The sequence below is a fragment of the Pituophis catenifer genome, unplaced genomic scaffold, assembly GCF_029215685.1.
Source record: "Pituophis catenifer annectens isolate HBS135680 unplaced genomic scaffold, rPitCat1.0.hap2 SCAF_9, whole genome shotgun sequence".
Lineage (NCBI taxonomy): Eukaryota > Metazoa > Chordata > Lepidosauria > Squamata > Colubridae > Pituophis > Pituophis catenifer.
Window position 1 is genome coordinate 3,788,282 of NW_027256889.1, and position 18,357 is coordinate 3,806,638.

The window sequence follows — 18,357 nt, forward strand, 5'->3', positions numbered from 1 at the left end:
TAAGAAACCATCATTTACAAACCATTGTGGCTTGTTTTAAGCAAGTCAAGATCGTAAGCCATGATTTGCCCAATTACTGTTTCTCGATTCCCACCACGGGGGTTGGAACAAGTGGCAGTGACAACCATCTACATATTATATATCTATATCTATATATATATCTATATATCTATTTATATATTATCACGCTTGGTCCAGGAGAAAGGTTAGATTATACACATGTAAACCAAAGTACACAATAGTAATTTAAAAAAAAAAAAAAACACTTCCTGGTACATTGAAGGGGAATTTCTTGGGCAAAGCTGGTATGCGTAAACAGGAGAAATATTCTCTTTTCCCCTAAGGAAGTTTTAGAGAAATCAAACATCTGTGCATTACTATTATTTTTGCCTAAATTTAAGCCAGTGGTTTTTAAAGGCATGCTGTGTTCTTTGTTTAATTGTAGGTGCATTTCATGTCAGCAAGGTTGTAAGAAAGGTGTGTTTAAAGGCTGCAGTATTTTCAGAACTTAATGAGGGTGATTAAAACCTTGCTTTAGGGTGTAATTCTCAGGAGCCTAAAAATACAAAACCGCAGGGAGAGCCGAAAGACTGGTAAGTCCTCGGTTTACGACTGTAGAGATCCGTTGCTAACCAAGATGGTTGTGAAGTGAGGCGTGTCCAATTTTTTTATTTTTTGGCACAGTTGTTAAGGAAATCACTGCAGTTGTTAAGGAAATATCACAGTCGTTGAGCAAATCCGGTTTTTCCCCCCATTGACTTTGCTTGTCAGGACCCGGTTGGGAACCTCTCTCTCTCTCTCTCTCTCTCTCTCTCTCTCTCTCTCTCTCTCTCTCTCTCTCTCTCCTCCCCCCCCCTCCCTCCCTCCTGAATTGTGATCATGTGACTCTGGAATTTCTGTGATGGTGGTAAGTGTGAGGACTGGTTGTTAGCCACTTTTTTTTTCTCAGTGCCGTTGTAACTTGGAACGGTCGCTAAACGAACCTGTAAACATTAAGTGACTGTACTGTAGTGTCCCAGGTGAAACAGCTGAAAATACAGTATATCTTCCCGCTTCAGTGGATGGCTGCACTTAACCCAGGTTTCCCCCCCCCCCACGCACAAATACTTTAACCTCTGATTCTCTCTCCCCCTCTCCTTTCCCCCTCACCCCCATTTGTCTTACTCCAGTTGCTCTGCGTTAACTGGAAAAGTCCGTTCGGTGTCTGAATCTGCATTCATTTGCTCTTCCCGCATTGTTAATTTGGAAAACGTCATTTGCTTTTGCTTACAAATTCAGCAGTATGCTGCAAAAGTTCCCAATCAATGGTTTGGGGTTTTTTTGGGGGGGGGGGGTGGGGGTTTGCAGCAGAAGGACCTCTCTGGCTTCTAGGCCAGGGGTCTCCAACCTTGGCAACTTTAAGACTTGTGGACTTCAACCCCCAGAATTCCTCAGCCAGCAAACTGAGGAATTCTGGGAGTTGAAGTCCACTGGCTGAGGAATTCTGGGAGTTGAAGTCTACAAGTCTTAAAAGTTGCCAAGGTTGGAGACCCCTCTTCTAGGCTGTACCTTGGAGGAAGGGCCAGCTGTGGGACGCGCCGTTGCATTTTCTGAAACACAACTCCTTCCTTCTAGAACAAGGGTTTCTCCAGACTTGTCCCAAAGGTGCTTTTTCAAGAGTTTCTGGATAAGAGAGTGAACTCTTGAAAATCTCCTTTGGGACAACTATGACCTGGATGGCTGAGAATCTCCATAGACATCTCCAAACTCGGCAACTTTGAAGACTTGTGGACTTCAACTCCCAGAATTCCCCAGCCAGCCATGCTGGCTGGGGAATTCTGGGAGTTGAAGTCCACCCATCTTAAATTGGCCAAGGCTGAGAAGCAATGCTGGCTGGGGAATTCTGGGAGTTGAAGTCCACAAGTCTTTAAAGTGGCCAAGTTTGGAGAGCCCGTTCTAGAAGGCCGTTTGCCCTCAGGCCACGTAGGTGACCCACTTCTTAACCCTGGTAATCCTTTCCCACCTTTAATTTAACGGCTTGGGGGAATTGACCTTAAAAACCAGTATCCTCCATTTAGGAGAAGCTTCAAATTCATTGAAGCAAATAATGACCTGCAAAGCTAGCAGTTTGCAGATGTTTGTCCCCAAACACAGGATTTTGATTTAAAAAAAAAAAATGCTACACGAAAGAGACTTTCTCTCCTCCTGTACTCGAATTCTTGGCTTGCAAATAAACAGCCTTAAAACCAAATCGTGGAGCAGCCACATCTTTAGAAAGATGTCTGGCCAGTGATGGTGTGAATGGTGGAGTTACCCTTTTCTGAACCAAGCAAGGTTTTTTTTTGGGGGGGGGGGGGCGATGGGGATCTCTCTGCTTCAGTAATCAAGGTTAGATTCTAACCTTGTAATTAGATCCCTTACCTACCCAGGCCTGACCCCATCATTTTATGAGTCAGGGCAGCCTCTTTGGCAGTTCCTGGAGCTGTTCAGGTTGGCTTGTCTATTTTCTTTGGGTAAATATTTGTGCTTAATGGCTCTTATCGCTTTACATGCTGGTGCCAGGCCTCCCAGTTAATCAGAAACCACAGTGCTGCATAATCTTGCCGAAAACAGGCTGGAGGGGAACTTTGAAAGAATGTCAGGCGCTCTCTCCTTAATAAGTAACAGCCCAAAGAGGGCTTCCTCTTGGGGAGGGAGGAAAGGAAGACACTAGAGATAATGAGGAATGGAAAGAGAGGGGGGTAGAGAGAGGGAGAGGGGTGAGGCAGGGAGGAGTGGGGTGGGTGAGGGAATCTCTTGAAAGTATTGTGATCACCATATTCACAACAAAACAAGTTTGGTGTGGTGGTTAAAGTGCTGACTTAGAAACCAGGAGACTGTGAGTTCTAGTTCCGCCTTAGGCATGAAAGCTGCCTGGGTGACGTTGGGCCAATCACCAGGAGACAGTGAGTTCTAGTTCCGCTTTAGACATGAAAGTCGGCTGGGTGATGTTGGGCCAATCACCAGGAGACTGTGAGTTCTAGTTTCGCCTTAGGCATGAAAGCTGCCTGGGTAACGTTGAGCCAATCACCAGGAGACAGTGAGTTCTAGTTCTACCTTAGGCCTGAAAGCCAGCTAGGTGATGTTGAGCCAACCATCAGGAGACAGTGAGTTGTAGTCCTGCCTTAGGCATGAAAGCTGGTTGGGTGACATTGGGCCAATCACCAGGGTACAGTGAGTCCTAGTCCCGCCTTAGGCATGAAAGGCAGCTGAGTGACTTTGGGCCAGTCGCCAGGAGACAGTGAGTTCTAGTTCCGCCTTAGGCATGAAAGCTGGCTGGGTAACGTTGGGCCCATCACTTTTTCTCAGCCCAACCCACTTCACAGGATGGTTAATAGTGGGGACAATAGGAAGGAAGGAAGGAGTTTATGTATGTTCACCGCCTTGACTTGCTGGATTAAAAATGTAAATAAAAATATAAGCAAGGATCTACTTTCCACCTGGGTTCCTCCCAGCACCCTTTTGGCTTCTTATCTCCAGATTGTGTCCACTTCAGAGCTTTTGAGATCCTGAAGCTCTGGCACTGCTGCTTAAGCGAGAGGACTTTCCGTTATCGGTGGCGTCTCTCCATCCCTCTCTTTCTCACTTTCTTTCCAGCCCAGAATGTGACTGTGGAAGAAGTTCTCACCGCCTACAAGCAAGCCTGTCAAAAGTTAAACTGCAAACAGCTACCGAAACTACTGAAGCAGATCCAGGTACGTGGTTCTTCTTAAAGGTATCCCTGGCATGATGATGGAGGAGGAGGAGGAGGAGGTGGTGGTGGTAGTGATTATCTATTCTTAGGGTTTATTTTTGGCAGACAGCAAACCATTATATCTTGAGGCTGCCTACCTAGGTGCTGTTCATACAGGTAGTCCTTGACTTAAAACCACAATCGAGCTCAACGTTTCCGTTGCTAAGCGAGACCATTGTTAAGCAAAACACTGCAGTTATTAAGAAAATGTAAGGTCCAATAATAATGATATGTTTAAGCTCATAAATGCCAAACAAGAGTAAACAGAGGCTTGAGTAAAATAGCATTTAATCTTGATCGAGCTTAAATGGTTAGCTGTTCCAAACACATACAAGATACATGCGGGTAACAACTACAAACAAGAGAGGGAATGTGAACCCCTTTTATATTGTTTAGGAAAGTCATAAACCTCTAATTCTGGCATCTTTGATTTGTGTATCCCCTGGAATTGGGTTTGTGTATCCCATCCCCCACCCCAAAACAGGGTAGAGCCTCTCAATGATAATTAGTGTTATCTCTTCCTGATCATCTTCTTTGTGTTCACACTTGGCTATTTAGCCCCTTGGAGTGGAGGGAACTCAAAGATCAAAGATGAGATAAGTTCTTAGGCAGGAGGGGGAGAGATAAGGCTCTGATAGTTTGACAAATGCCAGATACTTCGCAACAGACCCCAATAACAGTCCAGGAAGTTAGTCAGTGTGGCATGTTTGTGTTATAACTATAAAGGGCATAATATTTATGTCAGTGTCACAGGCAACAAATATTTACAGCGTGCGGGTATACAAAGACATATCATACATACATATATATATATGTTGCAGGAAACAAATAACAAGTTTCTACTACCCTGTTTTTCCCAAAATAAGACATCCCCTGATATTGAGGCCAATCGGGCTTTTGAGCGCATGGCAAGCGCTTATTTCAGGGTTCAAAAGTATATAAGACAGGGTCTTATTTTCGGGAAAACACGGTAATTCTAATATTTCAGTATATCTATTTCCTTACATTAGTAACGGGGTTGTTAAGTGAATCTGGCTTTTCCGTTGACGTGGCTTGTGAGAAGGTCACCAAAAGGCGATCACAGGACCCGGGGGACACCGCTAACTGTCACAACTGTGAGTCAGTTGCCAATTTTGGCCACATGACCATGGGGGAATGCTGTGGTGGCCTTGTAACTTTGAACGGGTCACTAAACGAACGGTTGTAAGTCGAGGACGACCTCCACAGCCTGTCTAGTCTTTTCAAGCAAAATCTTTTTTCCCAGTCCTTCCTGGAGAGGCTGAGGGTTGAAGCCAAACGTTCTACTCACAGAGGCTTTCTCATAACATCTATCGTCCACCAAGGGAAGGGAGAAAGGAAACAAGGAACTTGCAAAATCCTCTTTAAAGTTGGCTCCATCTTGAGAGCTATGGCCAGGAAAAAAATATTAGTTCCGTGTTGTAATCCCAAGAGACAAAACAAGCTGACTTGGCTTCCGAAGAGAATCTGAGTCGGATTTGGCGTTTTTTATTATTTACTTTTTTTATTATTTTTTATGGCTTTTATATGCTGCCTATCTTGCTATCCAAAATTAGAAGACTCCGACAAGGTTTCTTGGCATAAATACTAATTTGCCTCTATTCTGTTGCAGGAATTTAAAGATCTAACCCCTAGGATAGATTGCCTGGATCTAAAAGGTATGTCTTCAAGCTTTTTGTTGATTTGCCAACATGCCTTAAAGGTGCCCCTCTCTCTTCTTGTTCGGGAGAATTGGTTCCCTTTATTTGCATTTGAAAACGGCCCCTGTTTTTCAGAGGTGGTAGAATGGATGTCACAGATCCTGGGGGCCATTTTGCCAAGTGCCAGGTGCAAATTAGTCATCATGTTTTGCCGGCAGGCGTGTGACATCTGATGTTCTAAAACCGGCTCAGGTTTTCAGCAGCTTGCCACCAAATTTTCTCTTTGGCATTCAGCTTTCTTCTCCACTTGTAGATTTACAAAGTTAAATCAAGTTTGGTGGTGGTGGTGGGGGAATAAATTGCTAACTGTACCAAATAGCGTAACCAGATGGAGAGGTTGCTGATGAAAATCCGCATCCTCTTTTCCACAAGAATTGCACACGGTTCTCTTTGGATTTACCTGCAATGAACCTTCCTTCCCCACCCCCTCGTTCCCTCACCTGGTTTTCCATTTCATAACTAAGCAGCCTCTTTATAAAGCAACCGGCAAACGTTGTGTTTACACTGCCATGACGGGTTGTTTAACCGGAAGACGTTTGTTTATGTGCAGAGGGGCTAAATAGAAGCCTCATTTTCAAAATGAAAGGCCTGATCCCAGAGAGAGGGAGGGGGAGAGAGAGAAGAGAGAGAGAGAGAGAGAGAGAGGGAGAAAGGGAGGGGGAGAGAGAGAGAAGAGAGAAAAGAGAGAGAGAGAGAGGGAGAGGGGGAGAGAGAGAGAGAAGAGAGAAGAGAGAGGGGGGGGAGAGAGAGAGGGTGCCGACGTCATCATCCGAATGGAAAATGAATGGGTCACACTCGACAGCCGAGGGAAGAAAGAGCCAGATGTGGCTGCGTAGCAGAAATAACAGCCTCCTCTCTGAGCATCCTTTCTGACCTCTGCACAGGGCTAAATCTGCATCACAGCTGCAATTTTTTTTTTCTAGTTAGAGGTGCATTGTGAATGGGCACTGAATCGTTGTTTTTGGCAGGGGTTTGCTCTCCAAGCCTGTTTCAGCTTAGTTTCTGAACGTTTCGTTACCAAACTAGGTAACGGCATCAGAACTTGGTAACGGCATTTTCTTGTCCTATTCCTCTTTAGCTTATAAATGTCTTGTGTGCCAGTGTGGTCAGTTAAGGGAATGGGAATAGAATAGAATAGAATAGAATAGAATAGAATAGAATAGAATAGAATAGAATAGAATAGAATAGAATAGAATAGAATAATGGAATGAAGAAACAATAGAATAGAATAGAATAGAATAGAATAGAATAGAATAGAATAGAATAGAATAGAATAGAATAGAATGAACGAAGAATTTAGAATAGAATGGAATAGAATAGAGAATAGAATAATGGAATGAAGAAACAATAGAAGAATAGAATAGAATAGAACAGAACAGAACAGTCAGGAACAGATCTTCACTCTAATGAATTGAGTTTGTCTCCTGCAAACTCCACTCCCCTTCGCTCCTCTTTACTCCCTCTTGGAGGGGCCATTCACCGTCCACCTGTGGCTTTACTCCCGAGTCGACCCTTGCTCCTTAGCTGTTCTCTTCGCCTGGCAGCTCTGCGCATGCGCCCACTGGGAACAGGCTCCAGCTGTTCTTCTGACCCACTGATGTCCGACTCCGAAGGCAGCTGACAACTGTCAGATGGCCCTGGCCCCATCTCTGCCTCTGACGCAGAGCCCTCATCAGAGCCTTCCCCAGACTCCAGGACTGGCCCATGTTCCTCCCCAACCTCCTCACTGTCCGAATCTGTTGCTGGCGGGCCACAACAGCAAGAGGCTGACTCTGTAAACCGCTTAGAGAGGGCTGTAATGCACTGTGAAGCGATGTATAAGCCTAAGTGCTCTTGCTATCATGAGGCAGCCTTGCCTCGGGCAGCTTATCCCAACTTTCCAGAGCAGGGAGAAGTTTAGTGCATTGGCTTCCATGATTGTATAACAATTCTTTCCCTCCTCCCCCCCCCCCTTTAATTCTTTCTGACTGGCTCGTCATAATCCCCTCCCTCCCATTTTAACCCCTTACGCACTCTTTTGTTTCTCTTCTCGTACAGGTGAAAAATTAGATTACAAGGCTTGTGAAGCTCTGGAAGAGATTTTTAAGCGCCTCCAATTTAAAATTGTGGATTTGGAGCAAACGAGCCTCGATGAAGATGTATGTAACCTACAAAGAATTTTTATTTATTCCTCTCTTTCTCTCCTTGGGGAGCTGAATTCCATACCTTTTTTCCCCCCTCCCCATTCCAAACTGACCGTCTCGGGAATCGAACAGGTGCGCTTTTTGTCTTGAGGACCGCAGCCTTGCGTAGACACCAAGGAAGCCCTTATTTTAACCAAGTTGGGCTAGCTGTCAAAAAAGTGCCCGTCGCTTTTGGCCATTTACAAATCCATGTCCAATTTGAATTGACTGTCTGGAAAAAAATGTCTGCGGAGAGTCTCAAGTCATCCAGGTCACGGTTATACCATAAAGATGCTTTTTCTTTCTTTCTTTTTTTATTATTTTTTTTCATTGTATAATTTTCTTGGTTATGTATAAAATTTCTATATTCACAATATACAGTATACAGTCTGAGTACAATCTCTACGGTCTCTGTTGAATACAGATAGTGAATCTTATACACACCATAGTTGCTGTTATTCTCAATACCTAAGATGCTTTTTTCATGAGGCAACTAGACCTCCTTGTTGTTTTTTCCCTTGAAGACGTTTCGCTTCTCATCCAAGAAGCTTCTTCGGTTCTTGCATGAGAAACGAAACGTCTTCAAGGAAAAAAAAAAAAGAATGTCCGGAAAGATGCATCTTGCTTTTAAACTTGCAGGGAAAGTTTCACAGGAGGTAAGGTCTTCGTAAACGGGAATGAATTAAACGAACTTTTGCTAATACTGCAGCCCCCTCCGTGGCTGAGTGGCAGGCAAGATGATTGTTTGGGATGCTACACTTTGCTCTGTCAGGCCCGGAAGCTATTCTTTTGCCTTGAGCCTTCAGGCCTGCCGCATTTACTACTGTGGGAAATTGGGTTGGGAGGGGTGGATTGTATGGAGCATGGATGATATGTAGTCATAACAACATTCCTTTCTCTGAGAGTCAAGGACATCTTGCCCTGCACCTGGAGTGGTGTGACTGGGAGGCATCTCCAGTTGGGACGGTGCTTGGATTGGACCATGTGATGGACATGTGGGTGCAGGGGGAAGGGACTTCAACTTCCCTTTGGGTGGGGAAAACCTGGAAGCTTTCAGATTTGGGGTTTCCCAGATGTGCCAATATGACATCTCTAATAAAATGGAGCTTTGAGGAACTTCAAGCCTCGGAGTTTTCTTTTGTTGGGGGTGTTACTTGGAACCCTGACACTGTTCATGCGGTCTCTGTTTCTCTCTCCTCCCCCTCCCTCTCTTTCTCGTTCGCTAGGGTGCCTCAGCACTGTTTGACATGATTGAATACTACGAGTCCGCCACGCACCTCAACATCTCCTTTAACAAACACATCGGCACCCGGGGTTGGCAGGCAGCTGCCCACATGATGAGGAAGGTTTGTACTGACGTTCTGCTCTAAACTGGATTTTTGAAAACCTTGCAGTTTGTGGGCAGCCTCGAGGAAGGACAATAGAAGGCGGAATGGAAATACAGGCAGTCCTTGACTTATGACCACAGCTCAGCCCCAAATTTCTGTTGCTTAAGTAAGACATTTGTCAAGTGAGTTTTGCCCCATTCTACAACCTTTCTTGCCACGGTTGTTAAGTGGAATCGCTGCGGCTGTTAAGTTAGTCACACCGTTGTTAAGCGAATCTGGCTTCCCCCATTGACTTTGCTTGTCAGACGGTTACAAAAGGGGATCACACGACCCCGGGACAGTGGAAGCGTCATAAATATGAGACAGTTGCCAAGCGTCTGCATTTTGATCATGTGACCTGCAGTGGTCATAACTGAAAAACGATCATAAGTCACTTTTTTTCCAGTTCTGTTGTAAATTTGGACGTTCACTAAATGAGCTGTTGTAAGTCGAGGACTACCTGTAATGGAAAGGCCCTTAATATCTTTTCTCCTGAATGGGAGGCAAATCCTAGGGATGGATTTTACCTCTGTCTGTATCTGATTTTGTGGAGGAGGAGGAGGAGGAGGAGCGGCAGAGATGGGGGTGGAGTTAAAAGAGGGATCAGCCTAGAATCCCAATGTAGTCACAAACAAACTATGAGCCTTGGTGGCGCAGCAGACTAAAGTGCTGTTAAGTAGCACCAGCTGCCTGCAATTACTGCAAGTTCGAATCTCACCAGGCTCAAGGTTGACTCAGCCTTCCATCCTTCCGAGGTAGGTAAAATGAGGACCCGGATTGTGGGGGCAATAAACTGACTTTGTATAAAAGAGAACACCACTTGGGGGGGGGGGGGGCGAAAGCCCTACTAAGCAGGTATATACAAAAGTATGAAGGCTATTGCTTAATGCATTGTCAGCCACCCTGAGTCTCCGGAGAAGGGCGGCATATAAATCGAACCAATAAATAAATAAATAAGTAAACATCAGTGGGGGGAGGAGGAGGAGGAGAATTCTGGGGTCCTTGGTGCTCTCTGAGCTTGATAGTTTTCTTGCAAAAGAGCCTTGGTGGCGCAGCAGACTAAAGTGCTGTTAACTAGCACCAGCTGCCTGCAATTACCGCGAGTTCAAATCTCACCAGGCTCAAGGTTGACTCAGCCTTCCATCCTTCCGAGGTAGGTAAAATGAGGACCCGGATTGTAGGGGCAATAAGCTGACTTTGTATATAAAAGAACACCGCTTAAGGGGGGCCCGAAAGCCCTACTAAGCAGGTATATACAAAAGTATGAAGGCTATTGCTTAATGCATTGTCAGCCGCCCTGAGTCTCCGGAGAAGGGCGACATATAAACCAATAAATAAATAAACTGAAGTCCTTGATTTCCATTGACCCATATCTAACTCCAAGCAGGCGCTAACCTTAAGCTGAGAAGATTCCTGTGCACAGGCATGAATAACAATAAATCAGTTTATTTGGACCTTCACGTGGACCTGATCTTTTGGGCTTGACACTTTGCTGTTTTCTTTCTCCCCCCAGACAAACTGCCTCCAGTACGTGGATGCCCGCAACACGCCTCTCCTGGATCATTCGGCCCCATTTGTGGCGCGCGCCTTGCGCATCAGCAACAGCCTGGTTGTCCTGCACCTGGAGAATGCCAGCCTTTCCGGTCGTCCCCTCATGTTACTGGGTGAATGGATTGAGCTGTCCTTTCATCATCATGTTGCACCCCTTTGCCCTCAGCCCCCACCCTGCGTTGCGGTTCTTCCCAAATCCCCTCCTAGGAGATCACCGTGCTTCTTTGCGAGTAAATTAACCTTTTAGGCACGGAGGGCATTGTCGTCGTGTGAAAAACAAATGTCGGGCATGAGGGGTCCTTGGTGCTCTCAGAGCTTGGTGGTTTTCTTGCAGACGTTTCGTGACCCAACTAGGGTCTAGCATCATCAGTGCTAGAAGATGTAGGGTTTGCTCTCTGTGAACTCTGTAAATATAGCATGGATGATGTTACCTGCTTGGGTCATGAAACGTCTGCAAGAAAATCACCAAGCTCAGAAAGCACCGAGGACCCAACAGTTCTCCTCCTCCTCCTCCTCCTCCTCCTCCTCCTCCTCCTCCTCCTCCTCCTCCTCCTCCTCCTCCTCCTCTTCCGCCTCCTCCTCTTATAGCACTGATGATGTTCCTTAGTTGGGTCATGAAATGTCTGCAAGAAAACCACCAAGCTCAGAGAGCACCAAGGACCCAACAGTCTACCTCCTCCTCCCTTTCTCTTTCTCTTCCATTCCACAAGCCCCACTCTCCTGTAGCACCCTGAGCTGCAAATATTTTCCCTTCAATGTCAGGCAGTATTTTTATCTTCTAAAGCTGCTTCTAGGGTTCAGGAGAGACAATGGGCCTTCTTGCAAATAAAGATGAGCCTGCAGCTTTAATAATGTATTAGAACCAGCCGGGAGGACTTTAACATGCAAACCTGTAGCAATAATAAATGAAGTTTGAAAGCGATAGCCAGCATTAGTTGACTTGCTTGTTTTTCCATTCCAAAGTGCCTGTTAAGGGAGGAGGAGGAGGAGAAAGAAAACTATATGGCCCAGCTAGGAATGTGCTTTTTCCCCCTTCTCTATGACTCCTGTAATGAGCAGTTTATGAGCTTCCCACCCTTATTAGATCGGGTAGGTAATGGTTGCAGGAATTGGACATGGCTAGTCTAGTGAAAAGAAGGACTATGAGTGACATGATAGCAGTGATCCAGTTTTGAGGAGGTTGCCACAAAGAAGAAGGGGTCAGTCTATTTTGCAAAGCACCTGAAGGCAGGACAAGAAGCAACGGATGGAAACTAATCAAGGAGAGAAGCAACCTGGAACTAAGGAGAAATTTCCTATTGGTGAGAACAATTAATGTCTTCTAGTCTAACTCCTTGCTCAAGCAGGAAACCCTCTACCATTCCAGTCAGATGACTGTCTAATCTCTTCTTAAAAGTCTCCAGTGATGGAGCATCCATAACCTCTGAAGGCAACTTCTGTTCCACTGATTCTAACTATCAGGAAATTTCTCCTTATTTCCAGGTTGTTTCTCTCCTTGCTTAGTTTCCATCCACCATTTCTTGCCTTGCCTTCTGGAGCTTTGGAGAATAGCTTGACTCCCTCTTCTTTGTGGCAGCCCCTCAAATATTGGAACATTGCTACCCTGTCACCCCTAGTCCTTCTTTTCACTAAAGTAGACAATTCCAGCCACTGTTTCTTCATATGTTTCAGCCTCCAGTCCCCTAATCGTTTTTGCTGCTCTTCTCTGCCACTCTTTTTAGAGCCCCAACATCTTTTTTTTATATATATATATATCTTGGTGACCAAAACTGGATGCCGTATTTCCAAGTGTAGTCTTTCCAAGGCTTCATAAAGTGGTATTAACACTTCACATGAAGCATCCACTAATCACCGTGCAGAACAAAATCTTAAATAGGCCTCCAGCTTAATCCACAGGGCTTTTTTTTTCCTCTGCTGAAAAAGCGTTAGGTAAAAGAAGATGGAATAGCAAGGCCTCTTAACGCAGCTTGGATGCAGGATGTCCCTGGGGGAGAGAATGACACAGCTTATGCCTTGATAACAATCCCAACTCTTCACTTGAATGTTGGGATGGGACTTACACCCTGACGTCACTATAGCCAACTCTCATTTTTGCACCGTTGTGGCTTGCTGCCAGTACTGGCAGCCACAGGGGACTGGAAGTTTTGTTCTTGTGCCCAGGTTCTTGTTTTTGCTCACTGGTTTATTTCTCTGTCCTTAGCGACAGCTCTGAAAATGAACATGAACCTGCGGGAACTTTACCTAGCTGATAATAAACTGAACAGCCTCCAAGACTCAGCTCAGCTGGGCAATCTCTTGAAGTTCAACTGTTACATACAGATCCTGGACCTCAGGAACAACCACGTCCTGGACTCAGGTAGGGCAGCTCCAGCCTCAAGCATCCTCAGGGAGGGAAGGAAAGGAAAGGAAAGGAAAGGAAAGGAAAGGAAAGGAAAGGAAAGGAAAGGAAAGGAAAGAAGGAAGAAGAAAAAGGAAAGGGAAAAGAAAGAAAGGAAAGAAAGTCAGGGAAGGGAAGGAAAAAAAGGAAGAAGGAAGTCAGGAAAGGAAAGGAGAGAGGGTGGAGACAGGAAGAAGGAGGAAGGGAAGGAAGGAGACAGGAGAAAGGAAGGAAGGAGAAAAGGGGGAAGGAAAGAAGGAATAAAATACATTTTATTGCAATCAGTTCATAAAACATTCTACTTTTGAATCGGTCCAACTTCCAAGGAGACAAATTCTTCAGATTTGGGAGAATAAGGCTGTTAATTGATAATTTATTTTTAAATACCTTAAGTTGTTTTTTTTTTTTGGCTGGATCTTAAAAGTGTGTAATTTCTTCGTGGTAGAACTAATAAAAAGCGTAAAATACTTCTAATCCAAGAAGCTCATTTTTAAGCGTTTCCTCTTTTCAAACCATCCTACCTGGGAACTAAATAAAATTATTGAAAGCAGATGCAGAAACCTCCGACAGCTGTAGGAAGTTAATCCAAAGTTTCCAGCAAGAACAAACGGATGTATTTATTCCCTTAAGCTAAATACAGAACATGCTGAACTTCTGTGTTACCATGTGTTATTTAAAAAAAAACAAAAACCAAAAACAAATGAAGAAAACTTCCCTTTTTTAAAACTGTTTGTCTTGCGCTTCCCAGGACTGGCCTATATCTGTGAAGGGCTGAAAGAGCAGCGGAAAGGCCTGGTCACCCTCGTGCTGTGGAATAACCAGCTGACTCACACCGGCATGGCCTATATGGGGATGACATTGGTGAGTCCAAACCTCTTGCCGTATCTCAGGACAGGGTCTTTCATCAGAAAGTTGGAGGCTATGGAGAACCCAACGAAGAGCTGTTTTTTAATCAAGGGAAGGCAGGAAGGAAGGAAGGGAAAGGGAAAGGAAGACAGGAGAGAGGGAAAGGGAAAGGAAGACAGGAGAGAGGAGAAGAACGGAAGGAAGGAAGGATGCGTGGGTGGGTGGATAAGGTAGAAGATAGAGATAGCTGATAGATTAGATAGATAGATAGATAGATAGATTTATAGATAGACTTATAGATAGATTTATAGATAGATAGATATAGTAGATGATAGATAGATAGATAGATAGATAGATAGATAGATAGATAGATAGATAGATAGATAGATAGATTTATAGATAGATATAGTAGATGATAGATAGATAGATTTATAGATTAGATAGATGTAGTAGATGATAGATAGATAGATTAAATAGATAGATAGATTTATAGATAGATAGATAGATAGATAGATAGATAGATAGATAGATAGATATAGTAGATGATAGATAGATAGATATAGTAGATGATAGATAGATAGATAGATAGATAGATAGATAGATAGATAGATAGATAGATGATAGATAGATAGATAGATATAGTCAGACAGAATGTACTGTGTTTCTCCGAAAATAAGACCCTGTCATATATTTTTTTTGAACCCCGAAATAAGCGCTTGGCCTTATTTTCGGGGAGGTCTTATTATTTTGGGGCACTTGGAGCAAGATGGGGCTCCTCTTGATATCTTACCTGATTTCCAGATCTGCGTTTAAATATTTTTGGGGAGGGCTTATTTTCGGGGGGGAGGCTTATTTTAGTGCTTGTGCTCAAAAACCCAATTGGGCTTATTATCAGGGGATGTCTTATTTTGGGGGGAACAGGGTAGATGAATTGATGGAATGATAAGATGATAGAAACTGTAGATGATAGGTAGATGATAGAGATAGATGATTGATAGATATAGATGTGGATAGATGGAAGATGATAGAGTAGATAGAGAGGGAGGGAGGGAGGGAGGGAGGGAGGGAGGAAGGAAGGAAGGAAGGAAGGAAAGGAAGGAAGGAAGGAAGGAAGGAAGGAAGGAAGGAAGGAAGGAAGGAAGGAAGGAAAGAGCAGTGATTCAGATGACTTGAAAGACCTTCCTTGAAAGGTCTACAAATCAAGGATTTTGCTTTCTTGGGGATGTACCTATTGTTTGAACCTGAAACATGATAACCCACCTTCTGTCCTGCTTACGCCTCCAGCCTCACACCCAGAGTCTTGAGACTCTGAATTTGGGACACAACCCGATTGGCAACGAAGGTGTCCGCAACTTGAAGAACGGGCTCATCAGCAACCGCTCAGTGCTACGGTTGGGCTTGGCTTCAACAAAACTGACCTGCGAAGGTAAGCCGAACTTGCAGCCATCTCTGTGATGGCAGCAGAAACCCTCCCAAACTAGGGGGTGTGGCCTGCATGATTTCTTTTGGTGCCCAGGTGCTGTGGCTGTGGCGGAATTCATTGCGGAGAGTCCTCGCCTGCTTCGGCTGGACCTGCGGGAAAACGAGATCAAGACGGGGGGACTTATGGCCTTGTCTTTGGCTCTGAAGGTCAATCATTCTTTGCTCAGGCTGGACCTTGACCGGGAGCCCAAAAAGGAATCGGTAAGTCTGGGTTGGAAGCCAGCTCCCAATATGGGCCCTCTCTAAGGGAGCAGCTCTCCAAATTCCCTAAAATTTGGTCTAGTTCTTAAGGCACTAGGTTAGAAAACAGGAGACAGGGAATTCTAGTCCCACCTTAGGCATGAAAGCTGCTGGGTGAGTATGGATCAATCACCAGGAGACGGAATTCTAGTCCCACTTTAAGCATGAAAGCTGCTGGGTGACTATGGACCAATCACCAGGAGACAGGGAATTCTAGTCCTACCTTAAGTAAGAAAGTTGACTGGGTGACTATGGACTAATCACCAGGAGACAGGGAATTCTAGTCCTACCTTAGGCATGAAAGCTGGCTGGGTGACTTTGGGCCAATCACCGGGAGGCGGTGAGTTCTAGTCCCGCCTTGGGGCACGAAAACTGGCTGGATGACTTTGGATGGAGTTTGCAACCTGCATCACATCTGAAGTCAGGCAGTTTCGACCGAAATGCAGGTCCCGAAGGAAAGATGCAGGTCCTTATCTTTGAAGCTCCTCAGTTGAACATCTTAACTGCGCCGATTCAATTTTGTTCTGCCTTCCTCCTCTTTCAACAGGTGAAGAGTTTCCTCGAGACGCAGAAAGCCCTCCTGACCGAGATCCAGAACGGCTGCAAGCGCAACTTCGTCCTGGCCAAAGAGAAGGAAGAGAAGGAGCAGAAACTCCAGCAGTCAGCCTCCATGCCCGAGATCACAATCACGGAACCTCTGGAGGAGGAGGAGGAGCAGGCAGAAGAGGACGGGCAGAACGGGGACGTGGTGTCCAGCCTGGAAGAAGTGGAAGAAGTTGCCGAAGCCTTGATACCCCGCGAGAACGGAGCAGCGGAGCAGAGAGTGGCCAGTGATGGCAGCAACAACCTCTGCGATTCTGATTCAGACACCGAAGAGGAGGAAGAGGAGAAGGAGGAGACATTGCAAACAAAAACTTTCTCTCTGTCGGGACAACACAGCAAGCCCAACCACACTGAAGGACCCCTTGGGGTGGGCTCTCTCGAGAAAGGCCGGGACACACTTGGCGCCAAAGACAAGGTCTCCCCCTCGAACGCTGCAGAAGAAGAAATCAAATGTGAATCTCGAATAGGAACCACAAGCAGCGCGCCACTGCAAGTCAATTCTCCTGGAAACGAGAAACGGATATCGGTTTCCAGTCCCGGCCGAGGCCACAAAATCTTCGTGGTGACGCGGGTGGAAAGCTTGCCGGAGAAGGAGGAGTTGAGGGCAGCCCAGCAGAAGGCGGGCCCCGCAGCTCTGTCTGCACCTCCGTCGAGGCAGGCGGACTCTCTGCCCCCACATCAGCCCGTAAAGACTGAAGGCTCGAAAGCAGAGACCAGTGAAACTGTGGCTGGACCCACAGCTGGCTTGGAAAGCCTGCCCCCCACGCCGAGTTCCCATTCGGGCCCCGACAAAATGAACTCTGGGTCCTGTGAGGACGCGGTCCACCTTACTCTGCTTCCTAACGGGGTAAAGACGGAATTTCTTTGTGTGCTGCCGGACACGCCTTTAGGGTACGACGGGAAAAGAGCCAGCTGTGCTGTGGAACATGGTAAGAAAGCAGAAAAGCTTGGTATAACCACAGAATGAAATGGCCGGGCCAAAGAGGGCACACAATCTGCATTAGATGTATTGTCTTGAGGGTGAGCAAGGGGGGGGGAGCTCTCAAGCTTTTTGGGGTGAAGGCAAGGCTTGATGTTCAGGTGGGGTGCTGGAGATACGCTCCCGAAAAACCAGGAGGAGAGGAGGAAGAATTAAAAAGCAGATGAGGCTAGGTCAAAACATTTAAATCAGGGGTGTGTCCATCCTTGGAGACTTTAAGATATGTGGACTTCAACTCCTAGAACTCCCCAGCCAGGCATCTGGGGAATTCTGGGAGTTGAAGTCCACAGATCTTAAAGTTGCCAGGATTTGGCACGTGTAATTTAAGTGGCATTAAGGTTCTAGAATTTTAGAGAGGTGTGGTGGCCTAGAGGTGGAACTCTCGCCTCTCATTCAGGAGGCTGTGAGTTTGATGCTAGGTAGCAGCAGATATTTCTCTCTCTGGAGGGCAATGAGTTATTGTCTGCTGTGAACTCTGCCTAGGTGTCAGGAAGGGCATCCGGCTAGTAAATGCTCAAGCTCTGTTCATTCACCCCAATTTCTACCCGAATGCAAGGGTGGCTAAAAGGAAAAAAAAGAAAGTTCTGTTGTGACCTAGGCCCAAGTAGTTATTACCAGATACAATCAGTCCTAAACAAACATATTTTATTAGAACAGCTTCATTCATTACTTCATTACTTCATTCTCAGCTTGGTCCAAATTTAGTCCAAAACAAATCCTTCATAAACAGTCCTTCGGCCTTATCACCAACCTTTGTCTACTTTGGCACCCTACCAAAGGCTTTTCTTGGCAAAAACCCTACTAAGTTCAGAAGCAAGAGATGCCGACAAGAAACAAATGTAGCAACGTTGCTTTTCTACAAAGAGGCCAAGAGCCCTTGTTGCTCTTTTAAGCCGCCTGGGAGGGGCCAATCATCTGGCCTTACTCCTGAGTCATCCTTTTTGCTTTAGCTGCTCTTGCCTTCTGGCAGCTCTTCACGTGCGTGCACTAAGAACAGGCTCCTCCTGTTCCTCTGCCTCTCTGCTATCTGCCTCTGGAGGCTCCGGAGTCCACGCATCGCTCCCAGATGGCCCTGGCCCCATCTCGGCCTCCCACGCAGAGCCCTCGTCCGGGCCTTCCCCAGCCTCCAGGACTGGCCCATGTTCCTCTCCAGCCTCCTCACTGTCTGACTCCGGTGCCAGCTCCGCAGGCTGCTGGCGGACCACAACAAGTTCCTGGATCTAACCTCAGCAAATATGATTCTTTCCCTTGGATAAGGATCATTTTTCTCCTTCTGTCCTG

General features: G+C 45.7%; 1 protein-coding gene across 1 annotated transcript in view; it reads left to right on the plus strand.

Moving 5' to 3' along the window:
- PPP1R37 (protein phosphatase 1 regulatory subunit 37) overlaps nucleotides 1-18,357 on the plus strand; it is a 38,923-nt gene that overhangs the window by 16,001 nt on the left and 4,565 nt on the right. Inside the window, 10 exon segments of the mRNA XM_070949282.1 lie at nucleotides 3,616-3,713; nucleotides 5,382-5,427; nucleotides 7,507-7,607; nucleotides 8,858-8,977; nucleotides 10,512-10,662; nucleotides 12,750-12,905; nucleotides 13,675-13,787; nucleotides 15,057-15,198; nucleotides 15,289-15,455; nucleotides 16,042-17,026. Coding sequence (XP_070805383.1) covers nucleotides 3,616-3,713; nucleotides 5,382-5,427; nucleotides 7,507-7,607; nucleotides 8,858-8,977; nucleotides 10,512-10,662; nucleotides 12,750-12,905; nucleotides 13,675-13,787; nucleotides 15,057-15,198; nucleotides 15,289-15,455; nucleotides 16,042-17,026 — 2,079 coding nt within the window.